The sequence below is a fragment of the Homarus americanus genome, unplaced genomic scaffold (assembly GCF_018991925.1).
Source record: "Homarus americanus isolate GMGI-L3 unplaced genomic scaffold, GMGI_Hamer_2.0 scaffold24694, whole genome shotgun sequence".
In the NCBI taxonomy this organism is placed as follows: domain Eukaryota; kingdom Metazoa; phylum Arthropoda; class Malacostraca; order Decapoda; family Nephropidae; genus Homarus; species Homarus americanus.
Genome location: NW_024732780.1, coordinates 8,348,418 through 8,367,617, shown reverse-complemented (window position 1 = coordinate 8,367,617; position 19,200 = coordinate 8,348,418). Strand labels below are relative to the sequence as shown.

Genomic DNA, 19,200 nt, shown 5'->3' with positions numbered 1-19,200 from the left:
AGTGCATTGATCAATATTTAAGTGCATATATGTACATTAGCCACATCTAAGGTGCATGTGCAGTACTAGTGCAATTAACTACATTTTAGTGCACATAAGAGCATCAAACTACAGTATACAGTACATTAATGTATAAGCAAATACATTACACTACATAAAGCAAAAGTATAAACACATGCAATAGCTAGGTCCAGAATAAATGTAAGGGACTACCATCATCACCACCATCATCACTACCATCATCACCACCATCAGTATCACCATTTCCCTTGCTCGTCAAAGATGTGTATAACTACAATATTTACTCAATATCTACATCACATTATATCCCCCATCTGCTACAGCCAGGTCAGATTCTCTCTACTAAGATGCCAAACCCGAGAGAGGAAAGGAAACGTGCTTAACTAATCACAGGTAAAGTTCAGGAAAAAATAACAAAAAAGTAGATAGGAAACATAGATAACAAAGAAAACTAACTAATTTAAGGTGTGAATGAGCGCTACTGATTAGAGGGAGGGAATGAGGCAGTAACATTGACAGCTTGATAGATAACATGAGGAACACCAGGCAAGAACAAGGCAAGAGACAAAATGACTTCACATGTGTTTATCATACCATTATAATGATTTAAAAACAGCTAAAGTTTGTGTGTGCTCTCTCTCTCTCTCTCTCTCTCTCTCTCTCTCTCTCTCTAAGTCTCATCCAGAGTGTATCATATATGTACTATCTGTTAACACTAATATTGGATACTGGACATCAATCACCTATCCCCCTTGGCTTATTGTGTCTTGTGTGACTAAAACGACTGAGCCCGGAACCTTCACCTACGACCAAACCTTCTTAACAGTTACCGTTGTTCCTACTGTTATTACTGTACTGTACCGGTAAATTCACACGCACACAAAGGTTCAGACCATAAGTCCCTGAGAAGTCTTAACGCACTTAACCCGTCCCTTGTGAAGAAAATTATGCACTTTATCCGTCCCTTGTGAAGAAAATTATGCACTTTATCCGTCCCTTGTGAAGAAAATTATGCACTTTATCAGTCCCTTGTGAAGAAAATGGTGCACTTAATCCGTCCCTTGTGAAGAAAACAAGTTAAAATCCGTGTCTTTCCAAAAACTACTGTGCAGTGATTCCTTTTGGTTTTATTATTATATATCTGTAAAATATAACATCACCAAATACTTGCCAAAACAACAAAATCTCTTATCATATTAAAAAGAAAAGAAAAATAGAAACACAAATGACAATACCTGTAAACGATAGAAATGAAAAAAATAAAATAAAAAAACTGCTCATCATAACATAAAACAAATCCATCATCTCTCTACTTAAAAAAAAAAATGGATAACTTACACTGTCGGGGGAGAGAGTGTGATCTTGATACCCCGACCCCTGACTTGGGGCTGGTCGGGTGAGTGTGGGGGGGAGGAGTGTGGTGTAACAGGTCTAGAGAAGGAACGTTGGGTGGCAGGGTCTCCGATTTTTCCTTGACCAGACGTTTCTCACGGGAGTTTTCAAGCATTTCCTCAAAATCCATAACTGCCTCCTGTAAGTAGAGAGATGGTAAGCCCAATCATGTAGACAGTCGGCTATAATTTCAGATAATACATAATTCTGAACAAAACATAAAAAGCTAATCCTACTCCTGAAACTATATATAATTTTCTCTTGATGTTTGATTCACTGTAACTTTTTAATATGACAACTTTAACAAAATGTATTCAAAGCTACAGCATCCCTGGCCACTACAGTATGCTTCAACAGGGCTTATTCTCTCTACCAAAACTTTGCAAATGATCACCAAGTCTATGCAGTGATCAAGGCACTGCAAGATCTTGAAACCTTCCCATGTTGCAAAGTTTGTCAGATCCCTGGATAAAATTTTCTGATCTGTGACTTGACAACCTCACCATGTCAGGCACCACTAGCACACTTGACACACACTGTACTGTACTGAGTCTACCTCTACCATGATGCATTAACAGGAATATGTGTTTTACTCCATTAAGTCATTATATCAACATGGTCCTTCCTCTAGTTTTATTGTTTCATTATTTAACAAACTTAATAACATTCTTCACCTGAAGAGCTTCACTTGCATCCAAAGTGGAGCTATTATTTAACCCAGAACTAGAGTTTGTTGTGTTGATAACGTCTGGAGGAGGTCCAGACATTATGGGAGTTGTGCATCGCCTGGGAGGAGGGGGAGGTGGAGTTCGCTCTCGCAGAGATTGAGTTCGTCGTACAATAGACGACACATCTCTGTTCAAGGTATCAACGACTTTCACTGGCTCCTCAATCTGGAAAAGTAATTCTTAAAATATCACATCTTTCTCTTCTTCACTTAATATGGCTTACACACTTAAAATTGCACGAGACAAAATATTCATGAATATTAACCTGGGGCAGTAAGTTAAGTTAGGTTATGTGAACATTTGCTTTACTCATCAGGTAAAATAAGTTGGGTCGTCTAATCTTCAGGGGATACAAAATTTACACTTACAATTTCCAGTTTAGTCTGAGGAAGCTGCTGGTCTGGAATCTCGTTTTCTTTCCCCGGAGACAGACCAAGCAGCACCTCCATGGACTTGGTCTGCCTCCGACGAGCACGTTTCATTTTCTTCAGCTGCCGGAGTGTGGGGTTGTCGTTCTTGGAGCCCTGGTGAAATAATAATTCTGTACTGTACTGGACTGTATTAACAAACTTTTGAATTTTTTCCCTGTTTCATCACTTTTATACCTGTAATATTCTGGGACATTATGATAAACATATTATAGTTATCTTAACACTTACAAACAATTGAAGACACTGTTACCAACATACAGTACTGAATTCAGCATTTCTAAACACAATAACTGAAGAAATGGATGAAAATAGAGATACATTAAGTAAACATCGGGTACAAACCTGTGTGAGCATTTCACAGTAGCGCACAAAGTCGAGGTCAATATGGTAGCCGTACGGACAGCAGTGACACCTGCCGGACCTGCCATTTTGTACGTGGGCCTCGTACGCTCTGCTCCCAGGTGACTGTCCTGCTGCTGTAAAGATTAAATCATCCATCACATCATCATGTGAGTTGTTCCCTGTGTTCCTCTATGAAGTTAAGTTCATCAAGATTACTGCAGTCTAATGTTACACTGAGATTCTGCAACACTATGTACACACTAGAATACTGAACTCTGATGCTGATGGAAAGTGTAAGACGAAACCTGCAAGAAATTTCATATATAAAAAAATCCAAGTTATCTTTCATCTAAAACTTCTTGCTCCAGACAGACAAGGGAGTACAATAAAAACATTTACAATGTATGGCCTTAAAAATTACTCTTGCATACTGTACACTGTGCTATTGTCCACAAATCATTTACATATGAAAGTTAATTAACATACAAACACAGGATGTTCCAGAACATGATATTTTATTACAATAGTAACACTTTGTGCAATCTGATGAATCCCAACACCGTTATTCCACTTTATGTATGACAAGTGTTGATAGTTGGCTTCTTCATTACTAAAAGGGAATCTAAATAAGGTTTGATAATTAGAGGAGAAGAAAAACTAGACTACGGACCACTACTAAACCTTATTGCATAAATATCCAAACAAGTTGGTCAGTCCTAGAAGATAAACCACAATACAGCATCATTTTGTCATTGGAGAACCCTAAATAATTACTATATATTAGGATGTGCAATAAACATGAACCTAAAAAACAGTAGGAATTTATTAATTAATTAGGGTTGTCAAATAAAATGACTATAGAAAGCTAGATGATCCAGGCTGTGTGACTTACCTTTGAGCGGAGACAGGCTACTGAAGTATTCTGCAGCGTTGGTCTTCATCGTGGCTGGTTTGGGTCTACCTTCACGTCGGTTTTCGCCTTTAACATCTGCGAGAGAAACGACACAATCAGCTTCAACATAAAATTGCTTCATTTCAATTAGTGTACATTACTGCCTCATCTATACTGTAAATAACACTGACCTCTTGCACACATCAATTCCCTCTCATAGTGTTAATGTTTAGCTGCACAATCATCACAATGAAACATTCTGATGGACTCACACAGAGGCCCTTTTTTATCAGCTGTTCTTCCTGTTACTATTGTTAAGTTTTATTTGAGATTTTCATTAACAATATTTATTATAGTTTGTATTAAGTGAATCTGGTGACATAGGAAGGTAAAACATTAATATATCTATAATGTGCAAACTACTATAGTAGGTGACAGTCTCAATACCATCAGTAATTTAAAACATCACTAAAATATATCTGACATGAACAGGACTGAACCACTGTGTTTATATACTGTACACAAAAGTGGCAGTGTTCAATGTTCACTATTGCAAGATACAGATTAATCAGTAATTTCTATTAAAATCATCAAATGCATCCAGGCCATGGGTTGCTTAATACTTAAAACATATTCAATGGCATTTTCCTTTCTTTGCCACCAGATTAATATTCTATAAACTAAACACTTTAATGAAAATCCAGATGAAAACCAACTACAATATATTATGAACAACAAATACAGATATACAAGTACTACAGCCACAAAAATAGTATTACAATATCAATTTCCAGTTTACCACAGCTAGGTAGTCATGAAAGGTTCACAAATGTAGACACGTTATTACTGGAGTACCTCACACACCCTCACTCCATAACACTAAAATATCATGTGACAATCCTGTACGACAAGTCCCATCTAAACAATTATTCTAATGCCTATTTTCTCAGTTTTCAACCCCTGGAAGATGATGTGTCTAGGGATGCAAGGCTTTCCTCCTCATGGCTAACACAATACGTACTCAAGATTCACCTGTAACACCAAGTCAACAACAGATTTAACACCAAAACATCAAAATTCCTGTTAATTATAAGAGCTGTATTCTTCTTTAACCCAAAAGGTGGTGTGCTTAGCATTTAATTACATCTTACGGTAACCTTGGGTCACCTGGCATGACTAGGATAACAATTAGTCACACCTTGTTGGTCCACTCAGGTTCAGTACAAAACATGGAACTATCAGAACCTGGTTTAACATAGCTGAATATTTTGCCTCATGTACACAGTAACTTACATACATCGCCTGGGAAAGATAATATTTATGAAATCCATCCAACCAGACCACACTCGGCAGCTCCTCCTCATTACTCGTGGGCCGTTGATGTCGCCGTCAGCTGATTCATGTAAACAACAGGTGGGAGTTACCTGCCTGCCACCCCCACCTGTCCATTACGGTCACACCAACTTTAAAACGAAACACTGATATAACACCAACCTAACCAAAATATCTACAACAGGAAAATGTTAACTTCTGCAGTGATTATATTCATTGTCAAATCTTAGTTAACAAAAATATAGGAACTTCAAGAATAGGCTCATATATACCTACTAGCTGGCAACCCGTATTGTACAAACGTTCATAGCAGGGAAAAAAAGTCACTGTGTAACTTAAAACACAGGAAATATATCCCACAATGGTTTTAATCGTCATATATGCGTCTCCTTACAGATTATTTACATTTTATGGAGCAGAAAGTAAATATTCCCTCCTAAAATAAACTACGATCCGACCAGACACAGGTGTTTAGTAAATAACTAAACTGTCAAACTTTAACCAATATCTGGGACATGATTACTAAAAGCGAGTCATATTATTCCTGCAGACTTCCCTAAATACCAAACAATGACCCACCACCACAGTTCTACGGGTTGGCTATTGTGGTAGACGCCCCTTAACTTAATGAATGGAAAGTAATTACACTCGACATTCATTACCAGCCCGCATCTCCCATGACAAAACGCAGGAATGTGGCGGTCCAAACTTTCTACACATGACTGGAATAATGGAGAATGGGTCTTCGTAGGGGCTGTGGGGGCTCAAATTTCAGGACCCACCCTAACACACAGAGAAACCTTATTATGGCTTCATATTATTCTGCTCAGGTGTAGAAAGTGTAATCAAATCTTCCCTTTCCGCCACACACACACACACACACACACACACACACACACATACTCTTCAATAACAAATGGACGTCAACAATGCCCAGTTTGATAAAGATTCCATTATTCGTATTTAATATTCATTCCTTTAAACTATAGACGCCTGGGGAGGGATGGAGGGAAGAATGATGCCTTGAACTATGCCAATTGGATAAATGCCCCAATACTCTGTGGATTTTACGACAGGAAGAGGGAAGAATTTATGCACTTAGTATTTTGCAAGAAATAAATTATCTGGCAGGACTTAAGCCAACTGTCTATGTTTGCTTACGTCAAACATCAAGACTTAGTTGTTATTTGTTGTAGTTGTTGATGCGTTGCTGTTGTTATTTTTGTTATCATTAATGTTATTGATTGTTGCAATTGTTTTTTTGTTGTTGTTGCTATAATCATACGAATTGTTGTTATAGGTGTTGTTGTTGTGCATGAAGGCGCTCCAACAGCCAAGGTCACCCAGCAGAGCACAAGGAAGGTCACTAACTACACTACACACAACTATTAAAATATTTACTGCGAGTCATAACAAACATACACCATCAGAGGACCCGTGTGTGTGTGTGTAGACCCTTGATAGTTTATGATTCGTCAGGTACCAATGTATAACGTAGACTCCTTACACAGATCACGAGTTACACCCACACTAGCCAGGATTCTCTCTCTCAGTCTCTCTACAAAAAACAGGTGAGCAGACCTCCCTTTACTACCTCGCTCCTGCACTGAATATTCATGAACACCATGAGTCTCCACCTAGTGTGTGTGTGTGTGTGATCCACTACCGGTGTACAGCCTCCACATAGTGTGATGATAACACTTTAAGTAAGATAACTTCCTTAGTACGATTTAGTCCCGTGAGGACGATAACTTAACCTCTTGAGAACGATAACTTAGCCACTCGAGTACGATAACCTTTTGAGTACGATAATTTAACCCCTTGGGTACGATAACTTAACCCCTCGAGTACGACAACTTAACCCCTTGAGTACGATAACCTGACCACTCCAATACATACGGTAACTAAATCCGCATTCTTTCTCTCGTTCATTGGCGCATTTTACTGAACAAACTGAACAGTAAAGGTCATAAAGTAATGTTATATATGCCGGGTTCTCGACGTTTGTGTTCAGTTCAGTGTTGTTGCTGTTTATAGACGTACGATAATTCAAAGATATCGTACAGGAGCTGGAGTGAAGGTGTTCGTTATTATGATGTTAAATTAATCTATACCTTAGCTAATCGATATTAATAGTGTATTTAACTTGTCATTTAACCTGACCTGACTTGATTTAACCTAATCTAACCTAATCTTGTGGGATAATGGTGCGATTTTGTCCGATTAGGATTTAAATATGAATAAGTAATCCCTAAAACTAAAAATAAATAAATAAATAACAATGACACATCAAAATAATAGTAAATTACAGCAGCAATGACATTAAATCACAATAAATTAATAATAACAGTAAACAAACACAATAACAACAACCACAGTCAACAAGCACACTGGCCCGTTCATCAGGGAGCGTCACACAAACAGCTGACGACAAAAACAAAAATAACGCGCCAACTTGGCAACTCACACGTCAATTTAATATTTCATGACGTCACGGATGAGGTGATGACGTAACGTGACAGGTAAAATTAAACTGGTACCAAGACAGCTCCCCCCAACCACCACTACCACCCCCAAGAACCAGCTCACAAACCAACCTATGAATGCTAAACACCCACACGCCTACAGCTGGGAACACCAAGGGGTAGAAATAGCTCACACGGGTCTAGAATGAGAGAAATAGCTCACATAATTAGCTCACACGGGTCTAGAATGAGAGAAATAGCTCACAAGGTCTAGGACGAGAGAGGGCTCACAAAGACAACTTCCATAGACGATTGTAATAGCAGGATGTGAGATAAAGTTAGCCCACACACACAAGGCCGGACGATCACTAGTGGTAGAGTGTGAGAGATTTTCCGATCCCTTGCTGAGAGAGAGAGAGAGAGAGAGAGAGAGAGAGAGAGAGAGAGAGATTTTTTTTTTTGCTCAACTCGTCAAACCAGTTCAACCTAATTCAACACATACAACATAAAAACAGATGGCGAACAGGTAGACAAATTAACAGGTAGACAAATTAACAGGTAGACAAATTAACAGGTAGACAAATTAACAGATAGACAGACAGACAGACAACCACATATAGTTATTTATTCAGTATAATCATCATAGGTTAGGTTAGGTTAGGTTGTAATATGAAGTTGTCAAAACACACAATCTCACTATTTGTTTACTTAGACGAGAATGAAAATGTCTGGGGGTTGGTGACCACAGCCCTCTACTGTAAACATTTCAGGAGTGTGTTTACCAATCCTACCGCCAGATGGTGTCTTCCCCTGGCCCCCCTACCCTTAGTTTTACCCATTAATATATCAACCATTACCAATTCATCCTTAATCACATAACAAAAAACAACTCATCACGATGGCTTAAAAAACATACAAACACACATTATCAGACACCACCAGCAATACACAACACGGAAACGCCTATACAACGACCCTGGTTTATAGAGCAACACTAACAACCAATTACTTGACTCCATATACCAACAGGTGTCATCATGAACCCACCTGCATCATCTTACCTGCCTCATTAAAGGTGTGTGATATGCGACATTATTGACCTCGTGATCTCATAATTAACAGGTGACCTTCCTTTCCCTCGGGTCTAGGTAGGTTAGGTTAGGTTAAGTCATCTCTGATTCTGCTAGGAAGAGGAGGAGGAAAAAGGAAAAGATGAGGAAGACAATGAGGAAGAGTAGGAAGAGGAAGATTAAGAAGATGAAGCAAAAGAGGAGAAAAAGAAAATAAGAAGGGGGAGGAAGAGGAGAGAGAAGAGGAGGAAAGAAAAACAGGAAGGAGGAGGAAGAAGGAAGAAGGAATAGAAGGAAAGGAGGTGCTAGGATAGTATTTCTCTGCCATATACCCAGTTGTTGAGAGTAGACAGCCGAGCAACACGATACATGATAACCCTATACTCTCTCTCTCTCTCTCTCTGTATCTCACTAAACAACAAGCGCCCGTCAGTGTAATATTTTTAGAACACGTTGAATACTGTTACCCAGAAATTGGCACTCACTCCCAATGTCAACCAGAGTGGCACCATTTCCCCCCTGACAACTAGACTGGCACCCCTTCCCCATGTCAAGCACTGGCACCACCGCTCCTGTCAATGATTTTTTTGGCAGCGTTGGTTATTTGCGTCAGAGGTGAACTACGCTGGGCAACTGAGGGTCAAAAATAGCCTAGGTAATGCGTCTTTGCTAACACTACTTAACGTAAACATGACTTAGCTTAAATTAATCCACCCTTGTGTTTAAGAAGGTAAATTTAACTTAAGTTAGTTTGTGAAACCATCTACAGTTTGGTCTTACGTGTAAAATATTATCCTGTTATTTGAGATATCTCCCACCGTGAGACTGTTGAGTAAGCTGGTGTAAATGACTCATAATACAGTGCAGTAGAACGAGCCTTGAGTAAGACCAGCTCACAGGAAACGTTCACAGCTTTCAGAGAGTGTGAACGGCTAGTGTTGTTGGGGCAAAATTTATTCATTGGATAAAATTGAATTGACGTTTGGTTAGGGTAGGGTAAATCAGTTCAGGTAAGTTTAACTAATATTAACTTTGAACGTATTACTACAGAAGAAAAAACTTTAATATGTGGATAAAATCTCTCAGCAGGTTGGTCTGTCAGTCAGTTAAAGATGGCTTTCATTAGACTACCAAACCAAGCCATGGAAACGAGTTGAAACCATTATGTGTGATGATAACAAGCGCCAACACACATTGTAACACCTTCACCTCGACGCAAATTCTCATCTCAACAGAGTATAAAGGTCGTAGCACAAAGCCCTGGATTATGGCTGTCATCACCAGTCATGCGTCTCTTTACTCACAAGCCGCCGCCGTCCAGTGTTTTGGTCTTGACTCTCGCACATTATCCACGCTTGTTCGTTTCTCCAAAGATAAACATATTTCCGTCCAGACCTACCAAGGAAAGTATTCATCAAACAAATTCTAATGATAATAGTACAATTAAATAGTTAGAATATAACCTTCCAAGATTTAGAAAAGCAAATATGTAAATTACTAAATTTAGCAACGCCATGTGCTACGAAGTCAGTGTCAAGGCCATGGAATGAGATGCATGGGTGACGTAGGCGAGGAGTGGGCGGGGCGTGGGACGGCTGGACCTGATTTTTAATGTAAGCGAACAATTTATACCAGAAAGTTCTTATTTTATAAACACTTCCTGTGAGACAAACAAACTTAACATAAACTGACTTACACCTAAAATGAATTATTTATAAATTATCTACGAATAAAACAAAGAAATCGGTATATATTTATCAGTAATTTCAATGCCGCGCCAAATTCCTGAACATAATGGCGAGGTTTGAGTTGAATGTTTGTCGTCTTTACCGCCACGTCTCGCTCACTACCACTAACACAATGAGGTTAAATAGTAAGGTAAGGATTTATGAGTTAGTCTTAGTAGAGGAGAGGAGGAAGGAAGAAGGGGAAGAGAAGAAAAGGTAGAGAGAAGAGGAGGAGGTAAACACAAAACTCGTAGTAGTAAAAGTAATAATATTTTTGTTATTAAGTTTTTATTTTGTTATTATATGTATGTATGTATGTAAGTGCGCGCGCGCGTGTGTGTGTGTGTAAGGACATTATCCAAGGGTTCAGGTTTCTCCGCCCACACCCTCACGCCCACACCCTTTGACCCACGCTTCATTCAGCACCACCTGGCGTGTGTGTGTGTATATCTCTCTCTCATAATGCAACCATCAGACGTACACATACATACATACACAATTAGAGAGAGAGAGAGAGAGAGAGAGAGAGAGAGAGAGAGAGAGAGACCCCACACACTTTCTCTATTGACACAGGTGAGTGCAGTGGCCGGAAGTACTGATTTTTATCTTGTTTCGTGACGTGTGTGTGTGTGTGTGTAATCGTCCACTACCACTACTACAACCTACCACCATCACCACTACCACCGCCATCACCCCCCATACCCCACTCTCTCACCCCCCTCCCCTCACCTTCCTAAAAATAAAGTAGAAATGGAATTCTCTGCACGACTGACCAAGAATGACACAGAGAGAGAGAGAGAGGAGGAGAGAGAGAGAGAGAGAGATTGTCCATGAGAAGTGTGAAAGTGAGAGAGAATGAGGAGAATGTTGATAATGATAAAGGAGAAGACGAGAAGGAGTGGAAGGTTAAGAATAATTCAATATTTGGTCTCTCTCTCTCTCTCTCTCTCTCAGGTCGTAAAAACAAACGACCCATAACACATTAACCTCTCCTTAACCAGCGAGCGACCTTAACACGGTACATTAACACACACCCTCACGACATTAACCACACACACACACACACACCACTACCACAACTACCACAACCACCACAACTAACACTACCACAACTACCACCACCACCACTACTACAACCACTACCACCACAACCACCACAACTACCACTACTACAACCACCACTACTACCACCACAACTACCTCCACTACCACCACCACTACTACAACCACTACCACCACAACCACCTCCACTACCACTACTACCACCACCACCACCACAACTACCACAGTATGGCCCCACCAGCTGTTCAACCCGTCACTCTGAAACACATCATAACAACAATGTTTATATGACAACATTGGCCGCCCACGCCCATCCACCCACCCACCCATTCCTACCCCCCTATCGACTCACACCCGCCCACTTACGCCTACCAACCCAATCACTCACACCCACCCACCAATCCGCCCACTCATACCCGCCCACCCGCCCACAGCAAATACTCCCCCTCTAGGCATTACTCTTAACATTAAAACAACATTGGACAGTATGTATGTATGTATGTATGTATGCATGTATGTATGTATGCATGTATGTATGTATGTATGTAGGCATAGTGGTCTTCATATCACCAGTACTCCAACTTGTGTAGTGTGTGTGTGTGTGTGTGTGTGTGTGTGTGTGTGTACATACCACACTCGGCCGCTCACCTACACCACAAAAACCGGTTTCTTATCTTACACCCGAAGGCAGACCTCCAAAACCTTGCAGATGTGGGAGGCGTAGCAGGTGTGGGAGAGGTGTAGCAGGTGTGTGAGAGGTGTAGCAGGTGTGGGAGGGGTGTAGCAGGTGTGGGAGGTGTGTAGCAGGTGGGAGGCGTAGCAGGTGTGGGTGGGATGTAGCAGGTGTGGAAGAGGTGTAGCAGGTGTGGGTGGGATGTAGCAGGTGTGGAAGAGGTGTAGCAGGTGTGGAAGAGGTGTAGCAGGTGTGGGAGAGGTGTAACAGGTGTGGGAGGGGTGTAGCAGGTGTGGGAGGGGTGTAGCAGGTGTGGGAGGGGTGTAGCAGGTGTGGGAGGGGTGTAGCAGGTGTGGAAGAGGTGTAGCAGGTGTGGGAGAGGTGTAACAGGTGTGTGAGAGGTGTAACAGGTGTGTGAGGGGTGTAGCAGGAATCACTACTAGCAATATCCTAGTATGGTGCCTTGTGACGTCATATGAGTAGTGCCAGGTAGTGTCGCTAAGGTGCTTGTGGCATCGTAGTCTGTACCCCCTTACCTCTGTGTACCTGTACTGTCTCTCACTACACAGACAGAGAGAGACAGAGGTTTAATTAACGTAGTAAACAGTAATCTATTTACAGAGTGGACGATAACTGACACCCATGTTAGTGTGTGGTGTGGTAAAGGGTGTGGTAGGGCCAGACAAGGGTGTGGTATGGGATGTGGTAGAGGTGTGTGGGAACATTAAGCCCGTATTCGTCCAATTAATGATCCACATTACCATTCACCAGGTAGGCAGGTAAAACGGAAGGCCTGGGGGCACATGCATCCTACCTGTGAGTGGGGGGAGAGGAGGGAGGGTCGAAAATAGACTCAAACTTGGGTCAGCGGCTCACGAACTTTAAAGAGAGAGAGAGAGAGAGAGAGAGAGAGAGAGAGAGAGAGAGAGAGAGAACATTCATACACTCAAGAGAATATAACAAAAAAAAACAATTGAACGACTATAAACAAAACATTTATAACAACCAAATAAAATAATTTAACCCAATAATTAGTTACAAAATTAATTAGGCGTGTCTTCCCTTGACTAATTTACGAGAAAAAAATAACTTAGGAGCTTTTTTGAGGATACTGAACCGTAAATCATAAGGTGAGGCAGGTTGTCTTATCCTGACGTCACCCATTGGATCATGTGACTGGCCAATGACAAGGTCCCTCACTGTCTCGTCCTATCCAACAGGTTAAAGGTCACCGTAGAGGGGGGGGGGGAGATGTAGAAGAGGGGATGGTGGTTATTTCTCACCCCTCCTCCTCCCCCCCCCCTTCAGTAACCACAACAACACGTCAATCACGTTATAGAACCCGCGACTGAACCCTTACACTCTGAACCTGAATCCCGGACCCTAAACTTTCGAACCCTGAACCCTGAACCCAGTACTAATACTATCCCCTAACTAATCATAACAAATACAATAAATTATGATTAAATAAATAATAATTAATTAAGGTAAGAAACATTAAGAACACCTTCGAATATAATCAGTTAATATTTACAGGTTAATTAAGGAGGTACTCAACAGGTGGACGACGGCGATACAGACAGTTGCTTATCTGATTTAATGACTCATGAAGCAGTAAGGTCAAATATCTATCTAGGTGGGGTGAAGGTGTGGTAGTGTGGTGGTGGTGGTGTGGTGGTGTGGTGTGGTAGTGGTGTGTGGTGGTGGTGTGGCGGTAGTGTGGTGGTGGTGTGGTTGTAGGGTGTGGTGGTTGTGGCGGTGGTGTGGTAGTGGTGTGGTGTGTGGTGTGGTGGTGGGCAGTGTTGTGGTCAGCCTGAGGTGTTCCCCACGACCGCCAGGTAGCCACACGCTGCAGGAAGTGGAGGAAGTTGTCGAGAGCAAAGGGGGTGGGAAAGGGAGGGAGGGAGGGAGGGGGAGCATAGGTGGGAGGCCGCAAAGGGTAAGGGAAGGGGGTGAGTTATCCTAATTTGGTGCAGGATCCTCCCCTTGTAGCATAACATAACCCATTCAGTTGTGCCGTAGTTGTCCTGGTTTATACGTAAGGTTAAACCACGACACCACCCTACCTGTCAGGAGAGCCAGGTGTAACCATGTCTTCGTTATGTGATAGTTTACTTAAAGAAAAAAAAAATACCACCTGTCTATTGGTCCACCGTGTAATTTCCCTTGAAGGTGATTGGTCGAGTGATATTAATACAACTCTCCTATTGGTTCCCTTGCAGAGTTTCCCCTGAAGGTGATTGGTCGACTCGTCACGCCCAGGTTCTTCAGAATATTTTTGGCCAAGAATGAATAAACACACCTGAGATGGTTGCACCTGTCCTGTGTGTGTGATGGTTAGGTTAGGTTAGGGGGGGGTGACCAGGTAAGGTGGTGGTGAAGGCCGGCCACCATCACCACCATTAATAAAACATATCACACACACACACACACACACACACACGCACGCACGCGCACACACACACACACACACACACACACACATTCCTCACTCCTCAGTAATGCTTATCACTTCGTCAATCATGCCTCGTGTTTCCCTGCCACCTGATTGGCTGCCTCTCACCAGTGTCAGCCGCCCATTGGTTCTAACACTCCTGCTTCGTGACCTTCTCTCACCTGATTGGTCGGCTATCTCTCCTTTATTTCAACCCAGAATTTATCTAGTACGTGATTGGTCAGCTGTAATTACAAGTCAGATTTCATTGGTCCTTGACTGTGGTTGATGCTAGAAGGCCATTGGTGCGTCGTGAGCCTCATCCGTAAAGGCCATTGGTTGAATTTTATGGCATCTCGACTGTGATTGGTTAGTGTGTGTGTGTGTGTGTTAGCCCCGCCCACCTGGTGTTTACTGAGGGACAACATCGAGGTCACAACACACCCTAACACACTTAACACACCCTAACACACTTCACACATACTAACACTCACTTAACACACACTTAACACTTGCTAACACACTTAACACACACTTAACACACCCTAACACTCACTTAACACACACTTAACACTTGCTAACACACTTAACACACTTACCACACACTTGCTAACACACTTACCACACACTTAACACACACTTAACATTATCGTCAAGGTTTTCCAGTTTTTAGTTAATGTTTAATACTCTAAAGACAATATTTAGTTAGTTCTTGTTTATCAGGGAGTAAACAGACTAACGGACAGACAGACGTAAACAGACGGACAGACGGACAGACATAAACAGACGGACAGACGTAAACAGACGGATAGACGTAAACAGACGGACAGACGTAAACAGACTCATAGACAGGTGTTTATTACGATCAACAGGTAAATATTAAACAGAGACAGACAGACAGACAGACAGACAGAGAGAGGAAGTGGTGACATCGGCTCTGGAAGGAAATAGATTACGTCATTGCTGAGGAAGTGATGACGTCGGCTGTGGTTTTTGACGACGTCAGTGTTATGGGAACGTGGAAGAAATAAACAAGATTGATGACCAACGCACACCGTCAGAAGGAGGAGAATTGAGAGGGGAGGTAGTATGACTTCAGAAATAGATAGAAAATGGAGTAAAATTATGTAAATAAAAGATGGAATAAGGAAGACGGAGGTGATTAATTATTCTCTCTCTCTCTCTCTCTCTCTCTACACTGTTGTTGTTGAGTTCTTTCTTTCTCTCAGACAGACAGACATCATTAAAGCAAATCATAATACTGTGTTGCTGACGGTGGTGTAGAGAGAGAGAGAGAGAGAGAGAGAGATTCAAAGGTAAGGGATACCATGTATTGTGTGTGTGTGTGTGTGTGTGTGTGTGTCGTCCTCTGCATCGACTTTTCTCTCTCTCACCTCTCTAGGCTAGGGTTGGGATTCAGGTTGGGATTGTTCAATCATGAGGAAGTAACGCCATCCCCTACCTATCACACATCCCCCCTACCCCCCTCCCCCTACCTCCTACCTCCCCCTTCAATATGTTCAGTGATCGAATTCCCTTGAGACGATTTAACCCTTTGAGGACGATGGTTTAAACCGGCGAGGAAAATAACTTAAACCATCGTGTGTGTGTGTGTGTGTGTGGCGCCCATGTTTGGTGTGGGCGGCCTGGCCAAGCCTCTGATACATAACCTACTGGGGGCATCACCCTCCTCCTCCTCCTACTACTACTACTACGACGACGACTACTACTACTACTACTACTACTACTACTGCTATATAATTAATAAACAGACTACTTAGACTAATTGTGGCCTTGGTAATTTTAATAATAATAGTACAAATAATATCAGGATTATTATTATTATTATTATTACCAATTTTACCATCACCATCATCACCACACCTCACCATCATCACCACACCTCATCACCACACCTCATCACCATCACCCAGGTGTACATTAGGGTGAGGTATGAACACAACACCAACATAGCAGGTGCGGGTTACTTACTTTCAACTCGACAGGTAAAAAGGTGTCTGGATGGTTGAGACAAGTTATCTTATACCTGTACCTCCCTGTACACACCTGTGGGCAACACAGGTATGCGTATCTGGTTCTTTCTGCGTGTGTGTGTGTGTGTGTGTGTGTGTTGAGAGGATATATTGACAGATGTGGAGGGTAGTTGTAACAGGTGTGGGGACTGATGTGTGTGAAGTGTAGAGACAAGTACTGACAGGTGTATTGTGACATATATGTGTGTGTGTGGAGGCGCCTAATATGGACAAGGCGTTGTACACACACACACACACACACACACACACACACACACACACACACACACACACACACACACACACATATTCGCCAATCATTGTGTGTGTATTATTACGTTTGTATCTGTTCTAGTATGTCTTCAAGTGTACCGAAATAATAATAATAATAATAATAATAATAATAATAAACTTAGACAAACAAATAAATCAATTAATAAACAAACAGAAAATAAACAAACCCGTAATCTATTAAAGAAAACGGAGGCGTGGGAGAGGACAAGGGATAACTGGCCTAAATCCCACACCAACCCGGACAAAAACTCACCCTCTTAACGTGTCCCAAACTGACGGACCTAAAAATTCTGTGGTCCTCTTTTATGGCGTGTGGTCCCTGAGGTCGTCCCATAACAAGACCAAACACCCATTATTTAACGCGTTCCCTAGCCGATCATGGGGGTAATGGGGGAGTGGTAGTTATGGTGATGGGCCAGAGGTAGGGGTTGTTGTGAGGGAGGGGGATGGGGGTTGGTTGTGTGGTGTTAAATGAGTGTGGGTGATGGTGAGGAGGAGGAGGATAATAATAATAATAATAATAATAATATACTTCGAGGCCTAACCTAACCCAAATAACTTAGCATGTAATATCACAGGTGTTTATTGATAACAAGTAATGCTGAATATGGCCGCTAGAGGGCAGTAAATCCCCAAAACAAATGAAGTATACCAAGATGGCGGCCTTAGTCTGGTCCCCTGCTGCCATGTACAGATATAAACAACAGGTATTGACTGGGAGAACGAACGCCTCTGATTGGCTGTGAGAGACGAGACGTAAACAAATCAAAATAGCGCAAGAGAAAGAAATTAACTACCAATCATCTCTTGCTGGTGATTAGAGTTTCATCCAATTAGATGCCGATGTTCCTCAATTGCGTACCTGTTGCAACTGTTTATGACAACAGGTGAGCAATTTAGCGTTAATTAGGAGGTAAACATGACACTAAAGGGGGGTTGGGGTGGGGTGTGAGTAGGGGGTACCATGCCAGCTGTACATACATACATACATACATACATACATACATACATACATACATACATACAGACAGACAGAGGCAGGTGTGGCCAGGTGGAGACGGGAAAGGTGTGAGGTATTCATTTATGGCTGACAGGTAAACAGGTTATCACACACACACACACAAATGCAAACGACTAACATTACAGGTATACAAACAAAAAACAGACATAAAAACATATACACAGACAATGACAAACAAACAAAATGTCATCGGTATCCTAACATCAACACTACGGGTCACCTGAAGATTAGCCACCCCAGCTTATTTCACCAGATTATTAAACACCCTGTCGTTACCTGGGGGGTTAGGTTAGCGTAGGTCAGTGTTAGGTTAGGTTAGCATTACGGTAAACACTGAGCATGGCAGCCCAACACCCCCTCCCCCAGGACACGTCTCCCAATATGATGTGGTGAAGGACGCCTGTAGCCGCTCTTATGTTTTACTGGTAGTGTGAACATGGTAGTGGCCTATCTCCAACGGCTATCTCCTATGACTATCTCTATCCACCTATCTCCCACGATTACAATTAAATGTCTAAGACTTGTCACATAAAAGCTTGGGTAATTCACACCTCTGTATTTTATTGTTGTTTTGGAGAGGAAAGGTAAGCAATGGTGGTGACGGCGTCTGTGTTATGTATTAGACAACCATGGCCTTCCCGTAAACACTAATCAACACGTTCTAGTTAACCTTAAGAATAATCAAACTCTTTATTAATCAACTTGAATAAAATACTGTAAAAAAAAATAATAAGTGGAAATATCCAATTTGTTAGGTTAAATGACTTGTAAACATAACCCCCCCCCTCTCCCCAGCCACCACCCGGCGTCAGCTGTTGGCATGTAAACAAACCCAGCAACGAGGAACACGCGGGAAACTTGATGACGTCTTTCTTACAGGATCACTTTTTCATACACGTTGAAGTCCCTCCCAAAATACAAGACTCACAGCATTAAGTAAACAGTTGGTAAACACACAAGGAGATATATTACTTCCTAACAGGTGGTGAAGTGTGTGGCGGTGAGTGTTTTAAAATACACACAGTTATTTGCTCAAAGTCAACATAACGTTATCGTGTGAAATCGTAAAGCAAAGAAAATATTTAACATTCTTATTATATTACTTTATTTGATATATTCTGGCAAAGATATCACAGCTATAATAATTCATATATCAACATTAAATTAAACCTTAAACAATGGAAAATATTTAATCCAGCAATTTAATAAAAAGAATGGAAAGTCATACGCTGAGTGATGACTGTGTGGAAGAGACGGCAGCTGAGGCGGGTGAATTGTGCTGC

The 19,200-nt window shown here is 41.6% G+C and overlaps 1 protein-coding gene across 7 annotated transcripts in view; it reads right to left on the bottom strand.

Annotated features, from left to right (window-relative positions):
* The window catches only part of LOC121869052 (KN motif and ankyrin repeat domain-containing protein 1-like), a 52,311-nt gene that overhangs the window by 22,216 nt on the left and 10,895 nt on the right, over nucleotides 1-19,200 (bottom strand). For all 7 annotated transcript variants that reach the window (XR_006089500.1, XM_042370150.1, XM_042370156.1 and 4 more), the window contains 5 exons: nucleotides 3,807-3,902; nucleotides 2,915-3,048; nucleotides 2,510-2,665; nucleotides 2,088-2,306; nucleotides 1,360-1,552 (listed from right to left, as the gene is read on the bottom strand). Coding sequence is in view for 6 of the 7 variants with exons in the window: in XM_042370150.1 (XP_042226084.1) it covers nucleotides 1,360-1,552; nucleotides 2,088-2,306; nucleotides 2,510-2,665; nucleotides 2,915-3,048; nucleotides 3,807-3,855 (751 nt within the window). In the remaining variant the exon portion in view is untranslated. The remainder of the gene's footprint in view (nucleotides 1-1,359; nucleotides 1,553-2,087; nucleotides 2,307-2,509; nucleotides 2,666-2,914; nucleotides 3,049-3,806; nucleotides 3,903-19,200) is intronic.